Source organism: Cnephaeus nilssonii, assembly GCF_951640355.1.
Source record: "Cnephaeus nilssonii genome assembly, chromosome: 2".
NCBI classification, from domain to species: domain Eukaryota; kingdom Metazoa; phylum Chordata; class Mammalia; order Chiroptera; family Vespertilionidae; genus Cnephaeus; species Cnephaeus nilssonii.
In genome coordinates this window covers 26,940,630-26,963,690 of record NC_137073.1, presented here as the reverse complement: position 1 = coordinate 26,963,690, position 23,061 = coordinate 26,940,630, and the positions used below count along the sequence as shown (strand labels likewise).

Here is a 23,061-nt window from a genome sequence, read left to right as displayed (position 1 = left end):
TCTGCAGCCTAGGTATGTGCCTAGGGTGTACAGGACGATGCCTAGGGTATGTGCCTAGGGTGTACAGCCTAGGTATGCAACCTTTGGGTGTACAGGACGATGCTCCAACCAACAGAGCCACCCAGCCAGGACAGAGACCTTATTAATGCCCCGAGAAACCTAACATATGTACTATCTGGCCTTTTATGGAAAATTTGTCAATCCCTATTAGAAAGCATAAATCAGATCTCACCACTGTTCCTGCTCAAACCCATGGATAGTGCCTTCCGACTCTAGGATAAGGGTGACACGCCCTATCCAGGCCTCAAGACCTTTCTAATGGGGACCCTGCCTCAGGCGGCCAGTCTGACCTGTGCTGTCTCTGTGGAACTTGGCTGTGTGCAGCCCTGGAACAAATCACCCATGCCCACTGATTCTACGGGAGAAGGAAGCCTATTTCAGTGGTTGGAGTGAGGCTTACCTGAGGCAATGCATGTTTGCAAAGGAGCTAACTTTTTACTTTTAATCAGGATAAAATACATATAATATGAAATTTACCATCTTAATCATTTTTAAGAGTACTATTAAGCACATTCACACAGTTGTGCAACCATCTCCAGAACTCTTTGTATCTTGCAGAACTGAAACACTACCCATTAAACAATCCCCATTCTCCCCCGCAGCCCCAGCCCCTAGCAACCACCATTCTAATTTCTGTTCCTATAAATTTGACTACTCTAGGTAACTCATACAGGTAGAATCATACAAGCATTTGTCTTTTTTGTGACTGGCTTATTTCACTTAGCATAACGTCCTTAAGGTTTATCCATGGTATAGCATGTTTGAGAGTTTCCTTCCTTTTTAAGGCTGAATAATATTCCATTATAGGAACAGACCACATTTTGCTTATCCATACATCTGTCAATGGACATGTGGGTTGCTTTCACCTTTTGACTCTTGTGAATAATGCTGCTAAGAACATGGCTCTACAAATACCTTTTTGAGACCTGCTTTTAATTCTTTTGTGTATAAACCCAGAACAGAAGAGCTACCTTTTATCCAGCACTTTCTAGAACCAGCCTCAGCATTAATACTTCATACGGATCACCTCATCCAGTCTCTACAAGGTACGAACTATTATTGTCATGAGAGTGACCAAAAAATTTACTACCTACACTGGGAAACTCTTCAGGGGGGAAAGGGGTGCTGTTAATGATCCTGAGAAAGCAGACACAAACCGAGACTGTTTCAGGAAAACTGGAATGTCAATCATCACCCCATTTTACAGATTAAAACAAGGCACAAAGAGGTGAAGTCACTTGCTCAAGGCCACCCGGTTAGCGTGTGGCACAGCTGGAAGTCAAACCCAGGCTGACCGACTAAGCTTTCACTGTGAACCCAATTCCACGTACACAGCACATAACCAGGAAACAGCCAGTGACCAGTACTTGGTGTCTAACCGCTATTGGCTCTTTAGACTGGGAAGAGGGGCCTTCAGGGGAAAAGGGGTGATTTTCTCAGTAAGGGCTGAGAAAGATTAAAGGTGAGTTGGAGGGATTCTATGCCCAGGAATGAGACTGGGGACCAGGCGCATGGAGGAGAGAGTAGCCCATGGAGGGAGGCAGACACCCCATCTCAGTCACACCTCCCTGGCTGGGAACATAATGGTGTTTCTAAACCAAGGCACTATGACATTTTGGAATAAAAAAATTATATTGGAATGGAAAATTACTTGAGGGCTGTTCTGTACATTGTAGAATGTTTGTCAGCATCTCTGGTCTCTACCGGCTAGAATCGAGTAGCAGCCTCCCACCCCCACCCTGGTGGTGACAGCCAAAAATGTTTCCAGCTATGGCCAATGTCCCCTGGGGAGTGGGGGTGCAATCACCCCCATCCAGAACCGAGGACCTGAAGAAAGGGCAGAATCGGAGGGATGCTCTGGTCTCCCACATCAGCGCTTCTCAAAGTGGGGTGTGGAGCAGCAGCTGGCAGCAATGGACCTTCCGGGGCCCCATCCCGGACCTGGATCAGCACCTCTGGGGGAGGTCCGGGAGTCTGTGCTGTAAGGAGCTCGTGTGCAAACCACCGCCCTGGCCATGGAGGAGGCTTGCTGGGATCTCAGAAGATTAGGAACTGGAGCCGGTACTAGTCTGAAGCCTGGCCAGGGCTCCTGGGAAGAAAGCAGGTCCCTTTAGGAGAATGAGCTGGAAGTGTCCAACATCCTGGGTGTGAATAATACCGGACAGGAGGTGCTACCGTAACTGGTACGACATTCATGCGGATAGTCTGATGGTGTCTGTCAAAATTTCAAAACAGACAAGCCTTCTGAGCCACCAGTTTCATTTCTCAGGATGTTCCTAGCAGCCAGTCTCAACTCAACAGCCCCAAGAGAATTAAGCGCTAATGTCCGGAGGCATCGACTATAAGCAGCAAATTATCTTTTCTCCAGTTCATCTAGAATGGTACTGCTTATGCACCATCTCTGGGGAAACTGAGGAAATAGCCACTCGATAGAGCAAAAGCCTGCGACAACCTCAATGTCCACCGGTAGGGGAATGGCCAGACTCCAGAGGAAGCCAGCCATTGCGAAGAATTATATACGTGACAGAAGACAAGGGGAAGAGAAACGCTACATAGAAAAAAAGAGAAGGATGGCACAGGTCTCTATTTCCTGACGGGGATACAGGCGTCAGACCTAGATACACGTCCAAGTAAAAAACGTCCCAGAACGTATACATCAGTTTTATATCATTTTAAAATTTTCTCATCTCCACACCAGATTCTGTATTTTCACAGACTGATCATCAGTTTCTTATACTAGAACCCCCCTCGTAAAACAAACTCCATTTTTGCCTGGGTTGGACTTAAAGCTCTAAACAAAAATAAAAACGTGCCTGCAGTGCTGGCCCCTCAGGGGAGCCTGGTCAAGATAGAGTGCCCCTTGATCTGCAGTGTCTTTTGGGTATTTTAAATAATGAGAATGTATACTGTCCTGCTTGAGTAATTAAAGACATGAATAACAGACATGCTTTCTGCACTATTTGAGCCAAGTTTTCAAAATTAAGGAAAAATCCGCTCTCCCTCGCGACGCCCTGTCTTCTCCCCGTCTTTTCCCTTTGGCCGGAGGACACGTCGCAGGGACAGGCTGCCGGCAGCCTCCCAGGCACTCGCTCAGGCTTCCCACCCTAACCGGGCCGCGCTCTGAGGTGAGCTGTTCATTTGCACTTTGTGGCTCACCCTCAATTCTGACTTAAGGCAACGTAACCCCTCCTCAAAAGCCTGAAGAATAAATTCGGCTGCTAATTTCGCCATTAAGAGTTTATCAAAGCGAGCACTATTTCAACGGCCTCCTAATCAATCACCATTTCCCATGTTTATCTCCTGCTCAATTTCTACCACGGGGCTCCATACCCATCAATTTGCCTGATGCACTTCCTACATATGTTTTAAATTACTTGATCGTTGTATAAATTTCACAGCCATTAAAGGGCTCTAATGCCAGCATGGCTGACATGGTGTTAAAAATTGGATTCAATTCCACGGGGTAATAAATTGTGACCTAAATCCAATCTCTCATGGGTGACTGAAGAATACAATGAAAAATTATTGCTTTGTCATTTTTTACACTAACACAAATATACCCCAGCAACTCGAAACCCGCAGAGAAAGGGGACGCACCCACTGCTGGCTATTTTTCACCCGAGATGGCTTTGCAGGCCAGGCCGGAGGGTCTTGGATGGGATCAGCCCCCTCCAGAACCAGGTGAATTACCTGACGGCACGGACATCCTTGCAACAGGGGTGTAGCTCGGGGAGCAAGTTGAACTGCACAGGCTCCTTCAGCCAAAGGCGCTGCTGCTACCGGCAGCGAAGCCAGTGCTTAAGCACTTTGCCGCTGGCACCGAGTCTCTGAGCTCAGAGCCTGGCGGTGCCGCTGAGGAGATGTGTGCTTTTAGGAAGATCGCCTCCCTCTCTGAGCATCCATTTCCTGAATACAGAGCTGTTGTCAGAATAAATGACCTAATATGGCTAAAACGCTCAGGACGGTCCCTGGCATTTAGCAATCCCTAGGTAAAGGTTAAACATCAGGATTTAAGAGCGGGGAACTTTGTAGAGGCCTCAGCTCCCGGTTCTATTGGGTCTCAGGGAAGGAGGGTAATGAATAGCTAGAGAAAGGTGTTAACATTTCCTCTGCGTTTCCCTTCATCTCCGGAGAAACTCCATTAGTCATTCAACACGTGCCGACTGCACATTTAGTACAAGCGCCACATAGCAGAGAGGCTAAAACGTGGGTTCTGAAGTCAGGCAGAACCGGGTTTGGGTCCAAAGTGTGCCACCTGTGAATGTGACCCGGGGCAAGCTACTTGACCTCTCCAACCCTCAGGTCCCCCACCTGTAAAATGGGGTGAGGAGACATCCTTTTCTCTGGGGCAATGGGGAAGGCTCTAAGTGCTCACGCATGGGAAGTGCTGAGCTTTGCCCCTGGCATTCAGGAAGTGCCTACGACACGTGAGCTCTGCATCCCAGGCTCCGTGCGGGGCTGCAGGTACCACGGTGAACACACACAGACAAGACTTAGTGGGGGCTACAGACAACTCTGGTAACTCCAGTATGATGGGAAGTGTGCTCCGGTGGGGGGTGGGTAAGGTGATTTGGGGGTTCACAGTCTGGCACCTCATGGAGACTTGGGGAGGTGGAGTGTGGGGAGGGAATCACAGAAGACTTCCAGGAGGAAGTGATGCTGAAAGGAATTCCTAACCTTCACTGCCAAATAACTCGAGAGAGGAGAAAAAGCAAGCTGGTTTCGCTGGTTCATGCAAAAGGAGGGACTGGCCAGGAAGAACTACAGATGAAATTTAGCACTTTCATCCATCGGCCGCTTACAGGGCCAGCCCTGGGCTGCCTCGTTCTGCACAAGGTCTCTGTTTGGGGGACCCTGAGTGGCTGACACATAACCAGCTGCACCCAAAGGAAGGAATGCCTCAGAAGGCCAGACCGCTATCCTCTTGCCACTCGCTACCCCATCCTGGGGCAGTTTCTGGGCAAGACACTCATGGAAGCTGAGAAAAGCATCAAAACGTCCCTCCATGGAAGTGGGACCACCCTGGAGGCTTCCAGAATCGTAAAAACCTGCTGCTGATTTGCAACATGTGGTTGGTAAATTTTGCTGGCTGAAGAGAGGGAATAACTTAAGCATTCTCCAATACAGTCTTCTACTCAGCAACCTGAGGAGGCAGGAGAGACATCTAACGGCGCATTTTACAGGTAAGAAGTGAGGTCTAGAGAGAGCAAGTGCCTTGTCCGAGGGTTTTGCAGGTGACACAGCGGTAGAGGGGCCCTATGGTCTTTCGAAGCACGTCTGGTGCAGAGCCTTCCCCTAACTGGCACCAGCTCAGCAAAAGTGAGAGGGCAGGTGCCCCTGCTCCATTCCTGCTCAAGGCAAAGACACAGGCCATCTAAAGCCAGTGATCGGCAGAATTGAAATCTCGCTGGGAGGAAGACAGGCTGGCCCTACTGCTCCTATTCAGAGCTCCCCCAGTTCCTCAACCACCCCACACCTGCGCCTACCTCAGGGCCTCTGCACAGATGCACCCCAGACCAGAATGTTCTCCCTCCTGCCCTCCCCCTAGTTAACTCCTCCCACCCTTCCTCCCTCAGCCCAACTAAAATCCAACACGTGTCTGCAGAAGCGATGGTCACTGTTGCAATTCTGCATATATTTTGGATTCATGGGCTTCCCCGCCCAGGTGTAATAGGCTGCAAGCTCCACAGGACAGGGATTCTGTCTGTTTCCCTCCCAAGCGAATCCTCCAAACATAGTGCCTGGCATAGATGGCAGGCGCTGGCTGGATAACTGCTGAATGAATGAGTGGTGATGGGAGCTGGGACAGTCCCCAGGTGGTGGCTGTGCTTTGCAGAGAGACTTCTAAATGCTCCCTTCCCATCACTTCACCCGGCACGCACAGGTCTCTGCATAGCTCCTGGGGGGGCTGGGGGTAGCCAATGAAGCTCAAAACAACTGTGCCAGGAGAGTAAGATCGAGACCTATAACATCCAAGCACTGGCTATGCAGAGATGAGTAAGCATCTGATGGGTGGGTGTTTTCTTCCGGCCCCAGGTGCAACCTGAGAGCAAGTGCTGTCGGCGCCATGGAAAACAGGTAAGCCCGCTCACTCCCGCCTTGCCAGGCCCCCGCAGTACACCAGTGGGCTCCTCACCGCTCTCCCTGCTGCTCCCTCACCCCGATAGTCTAGTGTCAACACAACAGCCAGGGGACCGAGCCTCTGAAACACGTCAGACCAGAACCCCTCACCCCCAAATCCCTCCAATGGCTCTCCCACCTCACCCAGATAAAAACCAAATCTCTACTGGTCTGTAAGGCCCCGTCTGCTGCTCCAGCCACGTGGCCTCCTTGCGGGCCCCCACGCATTCCCGCAACACCCTCCTTCCTTCCTGCTTTAGTCTTCTCCATCTGACATAAGACACTTTATTTTTATGTGTCGACTACCTATCTTCCTCTTCCAGAACATAAACTCCATGAAGACAGTTCTGTTTTGTTCAGTGCCTGGCACAGAGTAGGCTCTCATTAAATATTGGTTGAATGAATGAATGAATGAATTCTGTATGTCCAAAGACTAGAACCATTCCATTTTGGGGCAGCTCAGATCCATAGCACATTCTCCCACTAGACCAAATCCATCTCCGAGTACCTTCCATCCACATCTCTCTTGAGGCCATTCAGAAATGGCCCCTCCGACTTTCTCTCCCTTCATGTGTATGGCAATTTGCCTTTCCTCTGTTTGCTGTGTGCCCCCCTCTCTCTCCCAGGATGGTGAGCTCTGTGAGGTGGGGTCTTCTCTCTTGTTCATCGGATCCCAGCACTTTGCACATGCTTGGCACGGGGGTAGCTGCTCGACAGGCATTTGTTGAATGGATGAAACAAATTAAATATATGTAAGAATGCTAAGGGGAAGAATGACGTTCATGTTCATTGTGAGTTTCCGCAGGCATCCACGGGGTTTTCCTACTTTCTCCCTGAGGTGCAAAAAAAAGCAAGAGGATGTCACATCAGGGGTTCCTTGCTCACTGAGCAGCAGAGATACTTGTAGCGTGTCTACCACGGTGCCAGGTGCTAGGAGAATCGTGGTTTTGCTCTGACTTATTAAAAAAGGAACTTGCCAACTGTGGCACCTGAATTAGTAATCCCCAATTGCCTGCGACATTCCTGACTATGTAGGCTGGCCTGTCAGTGTCCCACATGCTGTGGGAGAGAGGGGGCTGTGCTCAGGGGAGGGTCATGGGGGGGGGGGGGGATGGGTGCAGGTATCTATGAGCTCCAGGGCTGGGCCAACATCCAGGCTCCACCCCGCCAGCCAGAAACTCCGGAGAGTCACCCCTTTCCCCAAAGCCTCCTTCTAGCCTCAGACAAAAGGGAAGCCGATTAGCCAGGCTCTCCGCCAAGCTGCTCCAAGCAGTGTGGTCCATAAATGCGTGGTTATAAACACACTCCCAATCCCCCAGGCCCATGGTCGGCAAACTGTGGCTCGCGAGCCACATGTGGCTCTTTGGCCCCTTGAGTGTGGCTCTTCCACAAAATACCACTGCCTGAGCGAGCCTATTTTGAAGAAGTGGCGTTAGAAGTTTAAAAAATTTGGCTCTCAAAAGAAATTTCGATCGTTGTACTGTTGATATTTGGCTCTGTTGACTGAGTTTGCTGACCACTGCCCCAGGCCATAGGTGTCATTGCGAGCACATAGAAGGGGGGAAAAAAATCCACCTAACCATGATCTGCTTGTCTCAAACACACTTGGCTTGGGGAGTGCTTATTTGTGCCTGAAGTTTCAGAAAGGGCGTGCCCAGATGCCGGCCGGCCGGCCAAGAAGGGCATTCATGTTTTCATCTCCTTCCTGCGCCTAAACCTTTCTGCTCTGCTCTCAGGCATGGCAGTGAGGGTGTGTGGAAGTGAATGGCAGGGCTGTGCAGCTGGCGGAGCGCTCCTGGGGAAGGAGAGAGGGTGGAGGGGGAGGTGGGAGGGAGATGCAGGGGGCATTTATGACAATTCCTATAACTATATATTTCGCTTTCTAAAAAGCCCTGTGGGTGGCAGCTGCCTTTCCTTTATGATTCCAAGACTGGGAAGGGGAACCACCGCCGTGCTGTAGAAGGAAAAGGCTACATGGACTTGGCCTGTTGGGAATCACTTCCCAATGGGAGGCCTAACGGGACTGTTGGCCACGCTGCCTGGCATAGACAAGGAGCTCAGTAAATGAAGTATCAGGCTTGAGTGGTCTTTGTGCCCCAAAGAAACCCCAGAGCCGAGAACACCCACGGATGGTCACCCCATCTGATCCACCAGCCATTGCCTGTACCTTTTACCTACTGCCACGCCCTCTCACTGGGACCACTGCAAGAACCTCCCCACGATTTCCTTGTGTCTACTCCTTCCTTAAAGCTACGCCAGATCACAAGTGGGGCTGCTGAGTCACATGGTGCCTCTCATTAGGGCAGAGGCTCCATGGAGACCCCCATCCATCTTCTGTTGATGAGCCCGTGCCCTGAGCTGTGCAGGTAGAGGACCTGTGGGACAAGGCATCCTCTGCTTTTGTTCACTGCTATGTCCCCAGGTCCTGGAATAAGGCTGGACCGTCATAACCACGGCTGACCGCTCTGGTGCAGCTATGAGCTAAGCACGGTTTTTACATGTTTAAATGTTTGAAAAGCATCAAAAGAATAAGGTTTCATGACACATGAGCATTATGTGCAATTCAAATTTGGCACCATCAATAACAGTTTTATTGGAAGGCAGCCTCACTGGTCATGTACTGTGTACCGTGTGCGCTGCTTTCATGCAGAGCTGAATGGTTGAGACGGAGACCATACAGCCTGCAAAGCCTATCTACTACCCGGCCCTTTGCAGAGACGGTCTGTGGAGCCCTGGCCTTGTCCACGAAAGGAGGTCTGCTGAACCCACCACGCTCAGCCTCCTGGACCCACCACACTCAGCCTCCTTCTCCTGGACCCACCACGCTCAGCCTCCTTCTCCTTCCTAGAAGCCTACGAAGCACCTCTGGGACCAGTTTTGTCTCACCCCGAGGAACCATTTCTGCAAACCTCCTCTGTGCTGGGCTTTGTGCCTCCCCAGCAGGAGCTGGAAACAGTCCGAGCGGGTCCTCGATAAGCCTGGCCTTTGGAAAGCAGGCCAGCCCTGCCCACTTGGCCTAGCCGCACGCGGATCAATTTGGCCTCAGCACACCACGCCTATTAGAGTGGCGCCTCTTAGCTTTTCACAGCTGTTCCCTCACTTCCTCATCGTGAGTGATATAGCAAAAGACCTGGGGAGAAAGCTGTGTCTCTGGCCGACAAATGGGGAAACCGAGGCACATGCTCTGGGCCACTCAGAGCGGCTGAGCTGCCATCCACGTCTCCATATCCCTCCCTCCATACCAGGCTGCCAGCCACACTTCCATGCTCCTCGTGCTGTGTAGTCACCCCGCTGCCCCCAGTGTGAGGCGATGTGCAGGAGACAGCCCTTCCGCAGCTGGCGGTGCCATCTGCCAGTCTCTCTCTGCAGCGGCAGCCAGCTCCCCGCAGCCACCTCCGTCCAGAGCCCATTTGTCCAGAGCCTCTGGCCTCATGCAAAGGCTGCTGGGTAAAGACACGGACAGTTGCCTTTCTATCAGAAACCCCCTTTCTGTCCACCCTCACTCTGACCCTGCGCCGGCTTCCCCCAGTCCTGTGCGGGAGCTTGCAGCCCTGCGGCCAGCCAGCTGATGCAGCGTCCTCGCTCACCGCTCACTGGAGAACTGCCGCCTCCTCAGCTGCTCGGCCCCGAGCTCCCACTAAGGAGGCAGCCACCCCTTCCCGGCCCACTGCTTTCCCCACAGCTTCTCACATTGCTCACCTCGCGTTCTTCACCCGGCACCGGGGCTGCAGTCACAGTTTCAGCTGGCACGGGGAAGGGGGAAGGAGGCGGGAGGGACCAGGATAACCAGTGGGGCCTTTCTTGGCATATTTTAGCTGGAGATGGAGGGAGCTTCCTAATGTGTTCCGAAGGTAATGAGGCAGAAGAAGTTGCATTACCTAGCTCCTGGCACCAGCATGCCTCTTACGGTCGAACAGTCTTTATTAGGAAAGATACTTATTGGGAAAGCCACCTCTGTCCCTCACGCGGGTCAGTGTGTCCCCTGTGGCCAGGGCGTCGGGGGGGAGGTGTGGTCTGGGAAGGCTTCCCCGAGGAGGTGGCATTTAGGGCTACAATCTGGGGTAAAAAGAGGTGATAGCCAGAGAAGGTGGGATGGAGTGGGGGGCGGAGCACTATGAGGGAATGCCTGAGGCACATGGGGCCACATCTGAAGAACCGAGCGAGAGAGATGGGGCGAGGCAATGGGAGGTCACCATCGGAGCGGGCCTTCTTCTCTTCTCCGCGTCCCCCTCATGAATACTGCTAACCTCACTACTGCCAACAGCCAGACACCTCTGCTTTACTTGAGCCCCCTCTACACCAAGCATTTTATATGTACGATCCCATGTCAGCCACAGTCCTATGAGGATAGGGTACGAGGATTTGTGTCCATTTTACAGATGAGGAAGCTGAGGCACTGGGAGGGTAGGGCCACACAGCTAGTAAATGCAGAACCGGGATTCAAACAAAGCCCAGGGCCTGAAGATCTCTGATGGGAAACGTCTTTTCCCAGCCCAGGCCTCCACTGGCTTTCCCGCTGACACGGTTTCATTTCCATGAACCACTGGGAGGTCCAGCTGGTGTGACTGAAGGCCCTCAGGTGACTGGAGCCCAAGGAAGGGACAGGAGGCCCAGGCAACTGTGGGAGCGAGGGGGGTGCGGAGCTGCCTGGGTGCAGAATGGGGGATGGGCAGGGGCTGGCGGTTTGGCTGCTACAGTGAGCACAGGGGCTCTGGGAGGAATGAGGGCCTGCTCTTGGATCGGAAATAAGCCCACCTGGGGCCACCCTGCCCAACCTCACTACGTCTCATGCTGGGGGTTGTTAACGGACGGTCCTGGTGAAGGCCGTCACCCTTCCAGCTTCCTTTTCTGGGAGGCAGAGAGTGAAGTGGCCAAGGCACAAACACAAGCGCTGTGTTCACAGGAAGCAAACCGTCTCCTGGGCTTCTAGACGCTTCCTTTCCCCCAAGTGGTGCTGGGCAAGGGAACAGGAGGCGCTGGGGGTGGGAGGGCAGTGATCCTTTATAAAAGTCAACATTTAAAATCTATTTTCTTGCCTCAGCCAGTTTAACTCATTGGTTAGAGCCGTGGTCGGCAAACTGCGGCTCGCGAGCCACATGCGGCTCTTTGGCCCCTTGAGTGTGGCTCTTCCACAAAATACCACGGCCTGGACGAGTCTATTTTGAAGAAGTGGCGTTAGAAGAAGTTTAAAAAATGTGGCTCTCAAAAGAAATTTCAATCGTTGTACTGTTGATATTTGGCTCTGTTGACTAATGAGTTTGCCGACCACTGGGCTAGAGCATTGGCCATGGACTGAAGGGTTCCGGGTTCGATTGCCTACCTCCGTTGTAGGTTTGATCACCAGCCCTGGTTGGGGAGTGTGCAGGAGGCAACCAATCAATGTATCTCTCTCACATCAATGTTTCTCTCTGTGTCTCTTCCCCTCTCTCTAAAAATCAATGGAAAAATATCCTTGGGTGAGGAGTAACAAAAAAATAAAAATAAATAAATAAAATCTATTTTCTTTCTTCTGAAATTTTCAGTCCTCAGGCCAAGAGGAATTGCTTCCTTAATTATATTCAACTTCTGGCATCATATCGGCTAAAGTTTGGGCGACGCTGAACTCAGCAAAACGACAAGCACAGTGCGTACATCTGTGTATGCACGCGTGTGCGTTATGTATATTTATGCATGTATTACATTTCTCTCCCCTCCCACTGTCATTTCTTCATTTAGCAGGAAATAAAAGGACCACTGGGCTGGAGCTCAAATCCTTCCTAAGCAGAGGCAAATCTGGGTGTCACAGTTTCCAGAAAGGGAACACAATCTCCGTATGGGGTGTAATTACATCTTAGCTTTCTGCAGAAGAATAGTTTATGGCTTAAATGCTATTAATTGTAAGCCGTTTTGTTCCACGGGAACTTGTTCATTGATAACTATCCAATTAGGGTTATTTTGCAATTAGTCTATTCACACTAAATTTATTGCAAAAGGGGAGGCTGTGGCGCAGCAAATTAAAGCATTGCCGGGGCTGGGTGTGCAATGGCTCTTAAATGCCAATCTTATTAGCAGTCCCGGAGGCTGTGCCACCTTAGCTGATGCAGCAAAGGCCACAGGGAACCCCCAGCAAATTCACACTGAAAAACCACACTAGGGATGACTCAGTATGACCAGGAGAAGCATGGGAACCCTTGGCCTCCACTGGGACATCCCCCGTTTCTCCCCATTAATGCCCTCTCTTCCTCTTACAACTAACTGATGACAGAGAGATGCAGTCTGCAGGCTGTAGGACATCCCTGAGATCTGGCAATCTGAGCTAAAATGGGAGCTTTAGCCTCCGGAAGATGGAGAGGCTCTGGGAAAGGATGCACACTCTCAAACCTGAGTTCCAAGCCCAGCTCTGCCATCTACTAGCTGTGCTCCTCTGGCCAAGTATTCAATCTCTCTAAGCCTCAGTTTCTTCATCAACAAAATGGGTTGATAACGATCTACCCCATAGGCTAGTGTGAGGATTCACTGCAATATAAGGTGGGAACAGTGTCCAATATAATAGTACAGTAGTACCCCCTTATCCAAGACCCCCAGTGGATGCCTGAAACTTGCAGAGTACTGAACCCTATCTAGGCTATGTTCTTTCCTATACATACATACTTATGGTAAAGTTTAATTTATGAATTAGGCACAGTAAGAGATTAACAACACCAATAATAAAATAAGAATAATTATAACAATGTAATAAAGGTTATGTGAATGCGGTATTATTAAGTAAAATAAGAATAACTTGGACACAAGCGATACCAGGACAGTAGCTCTGATAACCCAGATGGCCACTGAGTGACTAATGGGTGGGAGCATATGTAGTGAGGATGTGCTGCACAGAGGGGTGACTCACGTCCCGGGTGGGAGGTATGGGGCCAGCGTGAGATTTCATCATGCTACTCAGAACGGCGCACAATGTAAAACTCATGAATTTCTGGACTTTTCCATTATTTCCAATATTTTCAGACCTTGGTTGACTACAGGTAACTGAAACCTCGGAAAGTGGAAACGCAGAAAACTCAAACAATACAGATGAACTTGAGTAAAATGTGGGAGTTGTCCCCATTGCACCTCGCCCAGGGGCCACCGAGAGAGCTGGCCATGTATCCTTCTAGGCCTCTCTGTGCCCTTGGCACACGGGGCCGCTTCTAACCTGGTCCTAATCCTTCCTTCTGGGACCAGCAGTCAATAGGGAGGCTCCTGTCTGAAAAGAGGAGGCCTGGGTTCTAGCTCACGTTCAGCCTCTGGTTCAGTGGGTGAGTGTGGATAAGACTCCCTCCCTCCATGGGCCTCGCATTCCCGTCTGCCCAGTGAATAAACGGCACTGAGCTTTCTCCAGCCTGCTGTCCTTGGGAGCCATTCTCACCACGCATCTCCCTTCTGCATCAAGAGAGATGCAGGGACACAGGAGCTGCTCAGAAGAGGGAGGCCGCTTGGCCGAGTCTTCCCTGCCTGCCTTCTAGGTCCACCACTGCCAGGGGGACCGAAAGCCCCCGCGTCCCCACCCCACGCCTGGACCAGCTCTGCGGCTGGCTTTCCTGATGCTCTGACTTCTGTCCCAACACAGCGCCTCTGTTAGAGCTCTGACCTCTCACAGCAAGAGCTCTGGCTCATCACTGGTCACCAGCACGCAGAAGAGTGTCCAGCTCAGGGCAGGGGAGAGAGAGAGACAGGGAGGGGGAGGGAGGAATAGGAAATGAGGAAGAATGAAAATGAGGAAAATTTAGGAAGGAGGGAGGGAAGAAAGGAAGGAAGGAATTTTAGATGGAGGAAAATGGGAAGGTTGATTTTCGGAGCCTCCAAAGTCAATGCAACCAATTAGAAACCTTTCGGATCGTATTCGATTACAATAATATCCGTGTCAATTATAATCCTGATATTCTGCTGAGACAGAAAACCAACTCTATCGGCATAGTCACCTCGCCTTCTGCAGCTTCCACCTGAGCCTGACTTCACTGTATTTCCTCCTTTGCCATAAAGGCACCTGGTTAAAGCTATAACTAAAGGTAATTTGATTCTGAAATACTTTCCTGTGGGAAACTTCAGAATTCAGGGGTACCAAAGAAGTAAGGTCTTGTGACCCGAGTTGGGGTTTGAAAACCAGGGTGGCCATTCTCAGCAGGTCTGAGCGTGTGAGCAGAAGGGGGCCAGGAAGGAGGGAGAGTTGGAGAGAAGGCGCCTCTCCAGGTCTTGCCTCGGGGCCTGGAGCTTACCTTCCAGCGGGCAGAAGCGAGTCACCTTCTCCGGCATCAGCAGCCCCAGCTTGTGGCGGCAGTAGGTCTCCCCGATCTCCTGGCGGCAGTGCTTGGACTTGGAGCGGGACAGGGCGGAGATGGCCTCCCTGCCCGAGATGTCGCACTTGGGGAGCTGGTCGTACTTGACCTCAGGGGAGCTGCCCCCGCTTTTCCGGGCGTGGGGCTGTCTGGAGGCCTCCTTCCCTCGGCTGCTGTTCCCTGCGGCTCCCTCGCCGGGAGGCAGCACCTCGTTGGCGCCTCTCCCCGGGAAGGAGGGCCCCTTCCCCTTCTCCTGCTCCAGCTTCCTTTTCAAGAGCTCCTTCTGCCTGCTCAGGGGCTTCTTCGCCAGCTCGGGCTTCTGCTTCTGAGTCCTCGGGGCGAAGTTGCTGTTGTCCACATTCTCAAAATCTTTGGGGACCGAGTTCTCGTTGTTGCTGTCTGTCCGCACTTTCTCCTTGGGCCGGTGAGAGAAGTAGCCGTCCTGGAGGAGACGGGAAAGAGACACGGAAGAGACACTTTACTGAGCGATCACGCTGCGTAGGCTGGCCCTTGGAGAGGGGGGCGCAGAGGTGTGGGAGTCTGCACCCTGGTTTTAGTCCCCACCTTTGCCAAGAGCTTACCTTCAGGTGAGACTTTTCTCTCTGGACCTCAGTTTCCCCATCTGGAAACCTGAGATGCTCTAACTAGAAAGGAAGGCTTCTGCAGGCTCTAAAGCAAGGGTCCTCAAACTTTTTAAACAGGGGGCCAGTTCACTGTCCCTCAGACCGTTGGAGGGCCGGACTATAGTTTTAAAAAAACTGTGAACAAATTCCTATGCACACTGCACATATCTTATTTTGAAGTAAAAAAACAAAACGGCAAAAACACCCGCATGTGGCCCGCGGGCCGTAGTTTGAGGACACCTGCTCTAAAGTGCTCCGCCTGTGAGTCCCGAGGCCTGTTATGAACCATACCTGCCTTTCAAGGAAGTTTCCTGGACTGTCTCTGCCACTGGATTAGGGGCATTTCGTTCCAGCTTCCTGTTTAAATTTCAGCAGAGAGTGCCTTGATGGTTTATTTAAGGGCTGGCAATGCCATAATAAAGTTATAAGGGAGAGAATATCGGTAGGATATTATATACATTCCACTGCCTTTAGGATGTATTCATAGACCTATGCCCATTAAGAGAAATAAGACAGCGCCCCAGCGTCAGTTCTGAAGGAGAGACGTCCCTGGGTGTTTTGGAGAACGAATGGTCCTTGCAATGAATCCCAGCGGAGACGCAAACCTGTGACCCTCTTGCGTTTGAGCGTTGGCTCTCCATGTCCCTACCTGGGGCAGAACTGATGAAGTGGCCTGGGGTTTCAAGAGAAGGGCCAGGTGTCATTCAGGAGACAATGCATGGGGTGCATCTTCCCAGGAAAGCGGGCGCCCCATACTCAGCTCCTCCCCGGTCATCTCTAAAGCATGTTGCTCCTGCTGACACCCACTGCCAAGGCCGTACCCTGACAGAGTACCCACGGCCCTAAAGCGAGCCCTCCGGGAGACCTCTGAAGCCAGGGAACACTAATTGGTTCCATAAATCCACGCCTTTGCTGCAGAAGTGCCCTGAATGCATTGCTGTAGAAACTCTGAGGGAAGACTTCCCCGTGAGTTTTCCTAAATGTGCCTCCAAAGGGCTCCTGAGGACGGGGATGGTGGGGCGGACAGTGGAAGCAGCGCTGGAGCCCGGGAGGCTGGCACTCAGCGTGCCTCCTCCTCTGGCAGGCTGCAAAACTCCTTGGCGGGCCAGTTCCCACCTGCCTCTTGGTTTTGTAAATAAACTTTTATTGAAACGTGGGGACGCCTGTTCATTTATGAATTATCTAGGGCTGCTTCAACAGCAGAGGTGAGCAGTTGCAATAGAGACTGTCTGGTCTACAAAGCCTAAAATATTTCTATCTGGCCATTTAAGAAAGAGGGGCAGACCAGTGAAGAACCCTGGCTGGTGTGGCTCAGATGGTTGGGCATCATTCAATGCAGCGAGGGGCTGCCGGTTCCATTCCTGGTCAAGGCACATGCCCAGGGTTGTGGGCTTGATCCCCAGTGGCGGGCGTGCAGGAGGCAGCTGATTGATGTTTCATTCTCACATGGATCTTTCTTTCTCCCTTCCTCTCTCTAAAAAGCAATTTAAAAATCTTTATTAAAAAAAAAAAAAAAGAAGAAGAAGAAAAGAGTGCAGACTCCAGCTCTCCAGGAGTGTGAGTTTAGAAGGCGCCCGCCCCGGGGCTTGGTGTAGCTGGCTGAGCCCCCAGTGCCCCGTTTGGCTCAGCAGTGCTCTGGAGAAGCAGCCACATTGTGGCCGCCCTTTTTTGTTTGCCCCGTGTCCCCTAGCATCAAGCACTGATTTCTCCAATCGGAGAGGCTGTAAGAATGACAGCGGACCCTGAGATCCCTCATGGCCATTCCGTAAGATGAATATTGTTATTTTCATTATACAGGTGAGGGAACTGAGCATCAGCTAACAAGTGGTATGGGCTACCCGTGCCATTACCCTGTCCTCTTAACCACTGCAGCCTGGCTTTGAACCACAAGATCTGGCTCCCTTCCCATCTACTCCCACCCAGATAAATGGATCTGGGATAAGCATGTCACCTGCAAATAGCCATCAGGAGGCAGGGAACCACAGAAAGGGAGAAGACAGTAAGTAGGGGCCACGAAGCACCAGGAGCTTGAGGCGCAGGAGCTGGGGGGCCACGGGGTAGGTAGCAGGAAATAAAGAGATGCCACAAAGGGAGAGCTGAGTCTGCATTGAATCATGGAGCAGTTGCTGATCACACACAGGAGCCGATGTTATATCTTTGTTGGTGACCGGGACCTTCCAGTTCTGACACCTGGTTCAGGTCTTTTTTAATTCCCCACACGGACTTGCAAGAAATCCCCCTCAGTGGGGCTCCATGTCTGTTCTTGAACCCCACTGATAGTCCTCTTTTCTCTTCTTTCCGCCCAGAGGTCCTTGAAGAATCCTAAGCAGCCTCTCAGATGCACTCCCCGAGCACTGACATGAGCCGGCACCACAAACTAAGCGATTCCCAGGTATGACTTATTGGATAGCAAGTCACCCCATGAGGAGGTGCGCTCCTCACCATTTAACAGGAGGAGGAGCCAAGGTGTTCTTACAACATTCGTGAGCACATAGCCGGCACCAGGCACCATGCCAAGTCCTTATGTGTGATATCTCATTTGACCTTCAGAAATAACTTTCAAGAAGGTAATAGTATTCCCATCTCACAGGGAGGGGAAAACGCTTGGGAATGTTCAGTAACTTGCTGAAAGTCATCTGGGGGAGGAAGGGAGCTTGCACCGGTCTGATTCTCAAACTTGCTATAGTATAGTGTCTCTTCTGTTTGGCTGAGAGGTAAACAAGGAGCATTTAGCTCCCCCTTCTCTATGGGGCAGTGGGAGGGGTATCTCCCTGTTTGCTCATATAGCCTAGGTAGGGATGGAGTTGGAAGCAGGGGCAGGGATGGTATTCAATAAAGTGCCTGACAAATATTTCAGTCCTCTTCCGTCTAGGCACAATGATAGGATTATATTTCCCATCCCCTGAAAATTAGGCACAGCCAAGCAACTTTCTGTGGCCAAGACAAGAGACAGAAGCCAGGGCACAATTTGCCACATCCCCCTTCGCCCATAGCATCCAGCCACACTCTGATAGTGAAGTTCCTATATTCCTGGGTGAGGCCAGTGTGGAGAAGAGACTTCCTTTCCCCCCAGGGGCAGAAATAAATCGCTGTCAATTTCTGTCACTGAGATTTGGGGATCTTTGTTAGTGCAGCACGATCTAGCTCATCCTGATTAATACAGGAGCCAACCTGATCTGCTTTCTTCCTTCCAGCTGTCCTCTGGTTCAAAAGCCTTTTTTCTGTCTCTAACAGACAGAAAATCAGTTCAATGATGCCCGCTGTCCAAGAATATGAATTTAAATTCTGTCCCCGAGCCCGTTTTTTTTTTTTTCCTGAAGTTAATGAGTGGGCAGAGAGTAAGCAGAAGAGACCCTGTCCTTACAGCCATCTGCACCCTCTCTCATCAGACACATCCTGAGTATTATTCTTGGGCTGTTCTCTTTCCTCATTAACTGAGGATTGCAATTTGGCCCCCTGGGCAGAAAACCTCTATAAACCACTGATTTCAAAAGCTCACGTGTGCGAGCACTTCCTGGCAGAACCTCAGCTAAACCAGACACCGGAAACACTGCCATGGATGAAGCTCATCTGACCATCCGAGAACAGCCGATGCCTCTGGCTAATTTCTGATAGCAGGACCAGGCGTGGCCATCAGTTCTAACACGACTCCTGATTTATGCACATCGTCTACTCAGCGAGGCCCCACGATGGGGGTGATTGGCTCAGTGTGGCCCTGTGGCCTTCCACTGGCCCCAGACACCACTCAGCTGCCACAGGAAGTCTAAAGGTCCCAGTGTACGGGAAGGGGAATACTTTGTCTTCTGGAATAGAGAGCTCACAGACATTAGACAGCTTCCAGAAAAGTCGGAGAGAGGCACAGTCAGGGAGGATCAGGCATCATCCAGATGCCTGACACCTCCTGTCACCCCGAGTCGGTACTGTTTTCTCCAGTAGCTGGTTTCTCCTGCCCCTTCCCCCTCTCCCTGTTTTAAATTTTATTGTGGGAAGAACACATAACACATTTACCCTCAACACATTTAAGAGCACAGGATGATATACTGCTACCTGTAGGCATGATGTGGTACAGAAGACCACTGGAATGTGCTCATCTTGTATAACTAAGGATTTGTGATCAGTATCTCCTCACTTCACTCCTCCCCAGCCCCCGGAAACCACCATTCTACTTTCTGCTTCGATGAATTTGACTATTTCAGATTCCTCACCTAAGTGGGACCGTGCAGTATGTGTCCCGCTAGGACTGGCTTATGTCACTCAGCACAAGGTTCCTCCATGTTCTCAGAAATGGCTGGACTTCCTTTTGTAAAAGGTTGAATAAGATCCCATTGTATGGATATACCACCCTTTCTTTACCCACCCGCCCCTCTGTGAACCTGAGCTATCACACCATACCTTCCCCCTAGCTCTTCACCTGCCCAGGAGAGAGCTCAGCTTTCCTCTCCTTTCCCTGGAGACCAGAGATCTCAAAACCCAAACCCAGGTTCCTTTCCTATAAAAACCAACCCGGAGAGGTTTCAAGGCAAATACGTGCAGGATAATCATCGCATCCACAGCATCCATGGACCTCATACTCTGGCCCTTCACACACCCTATGTCCCCCATCCTCTCCAAAAGGACTAAGCAGGCAGCATTAATTAAGGGGAGAAAAAGAAGGCACAGCAGGGTTAGACAACTGGACCAAGGCCACACTGCTGGGAATGAAGTGACTCAAGTTCATGCCTCAGTTTCTTCATGTGGAAAATGGGGAAGATAATCCCACATTGGTGAGAATGAATGTACATGAAGTTTCCAAAACGTGCCCACCACCCAGGGAGAAGGAGGAAATGTGCAGTGAACCCAGGTCAGGTTCGCTACTCATTACCTCGGGGCCTCAACCATCATACCCAAGGGTCTCCGCCTGGAGGACAGACTGGTTATTAGTTCTTCATTATGATCAACTAGCTGAGTCCCCTTTATGTTTAACTGATCCCACACCCTCACCTTGGGTTGTTTATGCAAATGCAACCCTTTGACTTCTTTTATTTTAATGCACTTATTACAATGATTGCACATTCAAGTGGTTGTGTGAGCGCTTCAGAACTCTAATTGCTCTGCGGTCGCCTCCCCACTAAGCTGTTGCTCGAATCCATTTTTATTCCGAAGGAATAATTAAATGCAATGATGTCCTCCATTCCCATTCAACCTTGGGCATGTTTAGATCCAATTTCAATCAGGTAGAAATATGCTAACACAACAGGGCTCCGAGAGGCAGGTGACGTGACCCGGGCTGCTGTTCGAGAGACATCTGGTTTGTCCTTCCCTGGTTCTGCAACGTTCAGACTTCAGGATGGATCTCTACTCACTCAGTCAAAGGAATCCCGGTCCCCTAGTCCTGTTTTGGAGGGTGGTGGTGAGTCACTATAGTTTTTAAACTATCTGCTCATTGATTAACCTTCAGTCTTATTTTTGTGTAGGAAGAACACTGGACAGGGAAGGAAAAGACCTGGGTTCTTGCCTTGCTTTGAGCAACTGTCCAACTTTCTCCTCTGTAAAGTGACAGGTCATATGTGTCACTAGACAGCCTGAGTTAGTCATTAATCAATACGATCTAGTAACGAAGTCCTGCCATTTCAGCTCACTGAGGAGTCATCTGATGGACCTGAAGAGGCCAGGCACCGAGGAGTAGGTGGACACTCCAAGGGCATCAGGTCTTCTCCCTGCTTCATGCTTGGATCATTACCTCTGGCAGCTCCTGAACATGGGACAGATCATTGCATCGCTCTGTGCCCCCATTTCCTCATACGTCACCCAGGCTTGAGGCTGGGACCTCCTCCCAGGGACGGATAGAATCTATAAAGCACAGAACGCGGTGCTTGACACCCAAGGTGCTTACGGAACATGCGTCTATTAGAAAGCACAGGTACAGCGCTTCGATGTCCGAGCTCTGTCCCAAGCTGTCTGCCGTACTTATTCATTTGACCCTCATGATGACCCTATGAAGGAGATGCTACATTTTTCTCCCCATTTTTCAGATGGGAGCACTGAGGTTCAGGACAGTTAAGATCTAGGAAGTGGAAGAGTCAGGATGTGAACCCAGACGGTCAGGATCCAGGGCCATGCCTGCCAGCACCATGATGCCTCTCAGCCGCTATTAGGAATATGCATGGCGCCAAAAGGAATCCCTGGCCAGTTCCACTGTTCAGACGTGAGGACGCCTGCCCCACCGCTTGCTCATCACGACCAGTTTACGGTGCCTTTTGTGCCACGAGGGCACAAAGCCAGCTGAGTAGCTGTTTGCTATTGAACTCAGTGTCTGAGCTTCATTCCAATCACCAAGGTGACCAAGGCCATTGGGAAGGACACTGGGGGAGAAGCCCGCACCTGCTTCCAAAAAGACCTCCGTGCCAGGGTAGACGGATGGTGGAGGAGCAGTGTGCATGGCTGCACCCAATTAGGACATGCAATTACCCAGGCTGCCAATGCAAATAGACCTAAGAGAGGCCCCTTGCCCAGCTCATTTGCATGCACAAAACGTGGCTGGGCTGGCCAGCGCTTAGAAACCCATGGGCCACACTGGGCACAAATAGTCCCCGGTTTAACAAAACCCTAAATAATAATTCTGGTGCAATTTAGCAAATTTATTTATGTTAACACGAAGCACAGCATGGGTTGAGGAGGGGGACGCTGGGCGGATGGAGCTGGCTTGGAAGCCGGTCTCCGCCCCTTACCCCAAGACAGAGGGAAAGAAGCTTACCACTTAGAGACTCAGTGTTCTCATTCACAAAAAAGGGGGTAAGAAGACCTATTCTGCAAAGGCGAGACAGACGTGAACTTGTATTTAATTGTTTTGATAAAAGAACATTTAGCATGAGGCTTGGTAATACCCAGCACTCAACTGGCATCACTAGCTAGCGCCTGGTCGTTGAGGAGCAGACCTACCGCTGTGGGCAAGGCAGGGTGGTGAGGTGCAGTGCGCTCAAATCCGACCTCCGCCACTTTGCTAATGGTGTGGCCCTGGGTACAGTACCCGACTCTGTGAGCTTCCGTTTACTTCTCTGCAAGTCGGGCATAATACTCGCAGCTACATGATGGGGCTTTTATGAGAGTTAAAAGTGTTAATACGGGTAGTGCACTTAGCATAATGCCTCCCACTTAATAAACTTTAGCTGTAATTTATTACAACAGAAGGCTTGCCATGATGATCCAATGTGTGGTTCTCAATGTGTAGCCTGGGGCCTCCTGGGGGGTCCCTACGAGCCTTCCTGAGGACCTTTAAGGTCAAACTATTTTCACCATAATATGAAGCTGTTATTTTCCTTTCCCCCTCATCCTCTGACAAGCATACAGTAGAGTTTTCTGGAGGCTACATGACGTGTGAAATCACAACACATTGAAAGCAGAAGTAAAGAATCTAGCTGTCTTTATTATTATTATTATTATTATTTTTTAGCTCAGCTCTTTGGGGCTACAATCAGCTCCTCAGAGCTAAGCTAGGATCTCTGCAGCGAGGCTTGACTTTTCATGAATAGGCTGGGCTCCTTGGGGCTCAGCTCGGCCCTTAGGCACTAGGGTCATCCCTTCCGGACTAGCTTCAGCTCTTGGGGCTCAGCTCGGCCCTTCGGGGCCAGGCTCAGCTCTTTGGGGTGAGCTCGGCTTTTTAGGGCTACATTCGACTCTTCTAGGCAAAAAGTCGAGCATACCTCTCTACTCCTACATCTAGCTGTCTTTTATTAAGGCAGATATTACAAAGATTTGCAAAAAGGTAGAACAATATCTCTTGTTTTTGTTGTAAAAAATATTTGTATTTTTCATAAAATCTTTACTTATATAGACCTATGAGTTATTATTGTTATTTTAAGCAAATTAACAAACATTTTAAGGATGCTTTAGTTTAAATTTAAATAAATGGAAATAATTGATAGATGTAACCTCCATAAGCAAAAACTCTTTGGGGGTCCACGATAACATCGGAAAGGGTAAGGGGGCCC

The 23,061-nt window shown here is 50.6% G+C and overlaps 1 protein-coding gene across 4 annotated transcripts in view; it reads right to left on the bottom strand.

Moving 5' to 3' along the window:
• The window catches only part of XYLT1 (xylosyltransferase 1), a 305,653-nt gene that overhangs the window by 114,327 nt on the left and 168,265 nt on the right, over positions 1 to 23,061 (bottom strand). For all 4 annotated transcript variants that reach the window (XR_013813923.1, XR_013813924.1, XM_079779721.1 and 1 more), the window contains exon 3: positions 14,412 to 14,913. Coding sequence is in view for 2 of the 4 variants with exons in the window: in XM_079779721.1 (XP_079635847.1) it covers positions 14,412 to 14,913 (502 nt within the window). In the remaining 2 variants the exon portion in view is untranslated. The remainder of the gene's footprint in view (positions 1 to 14,411; positions 14,914 to 23,061) is intronic.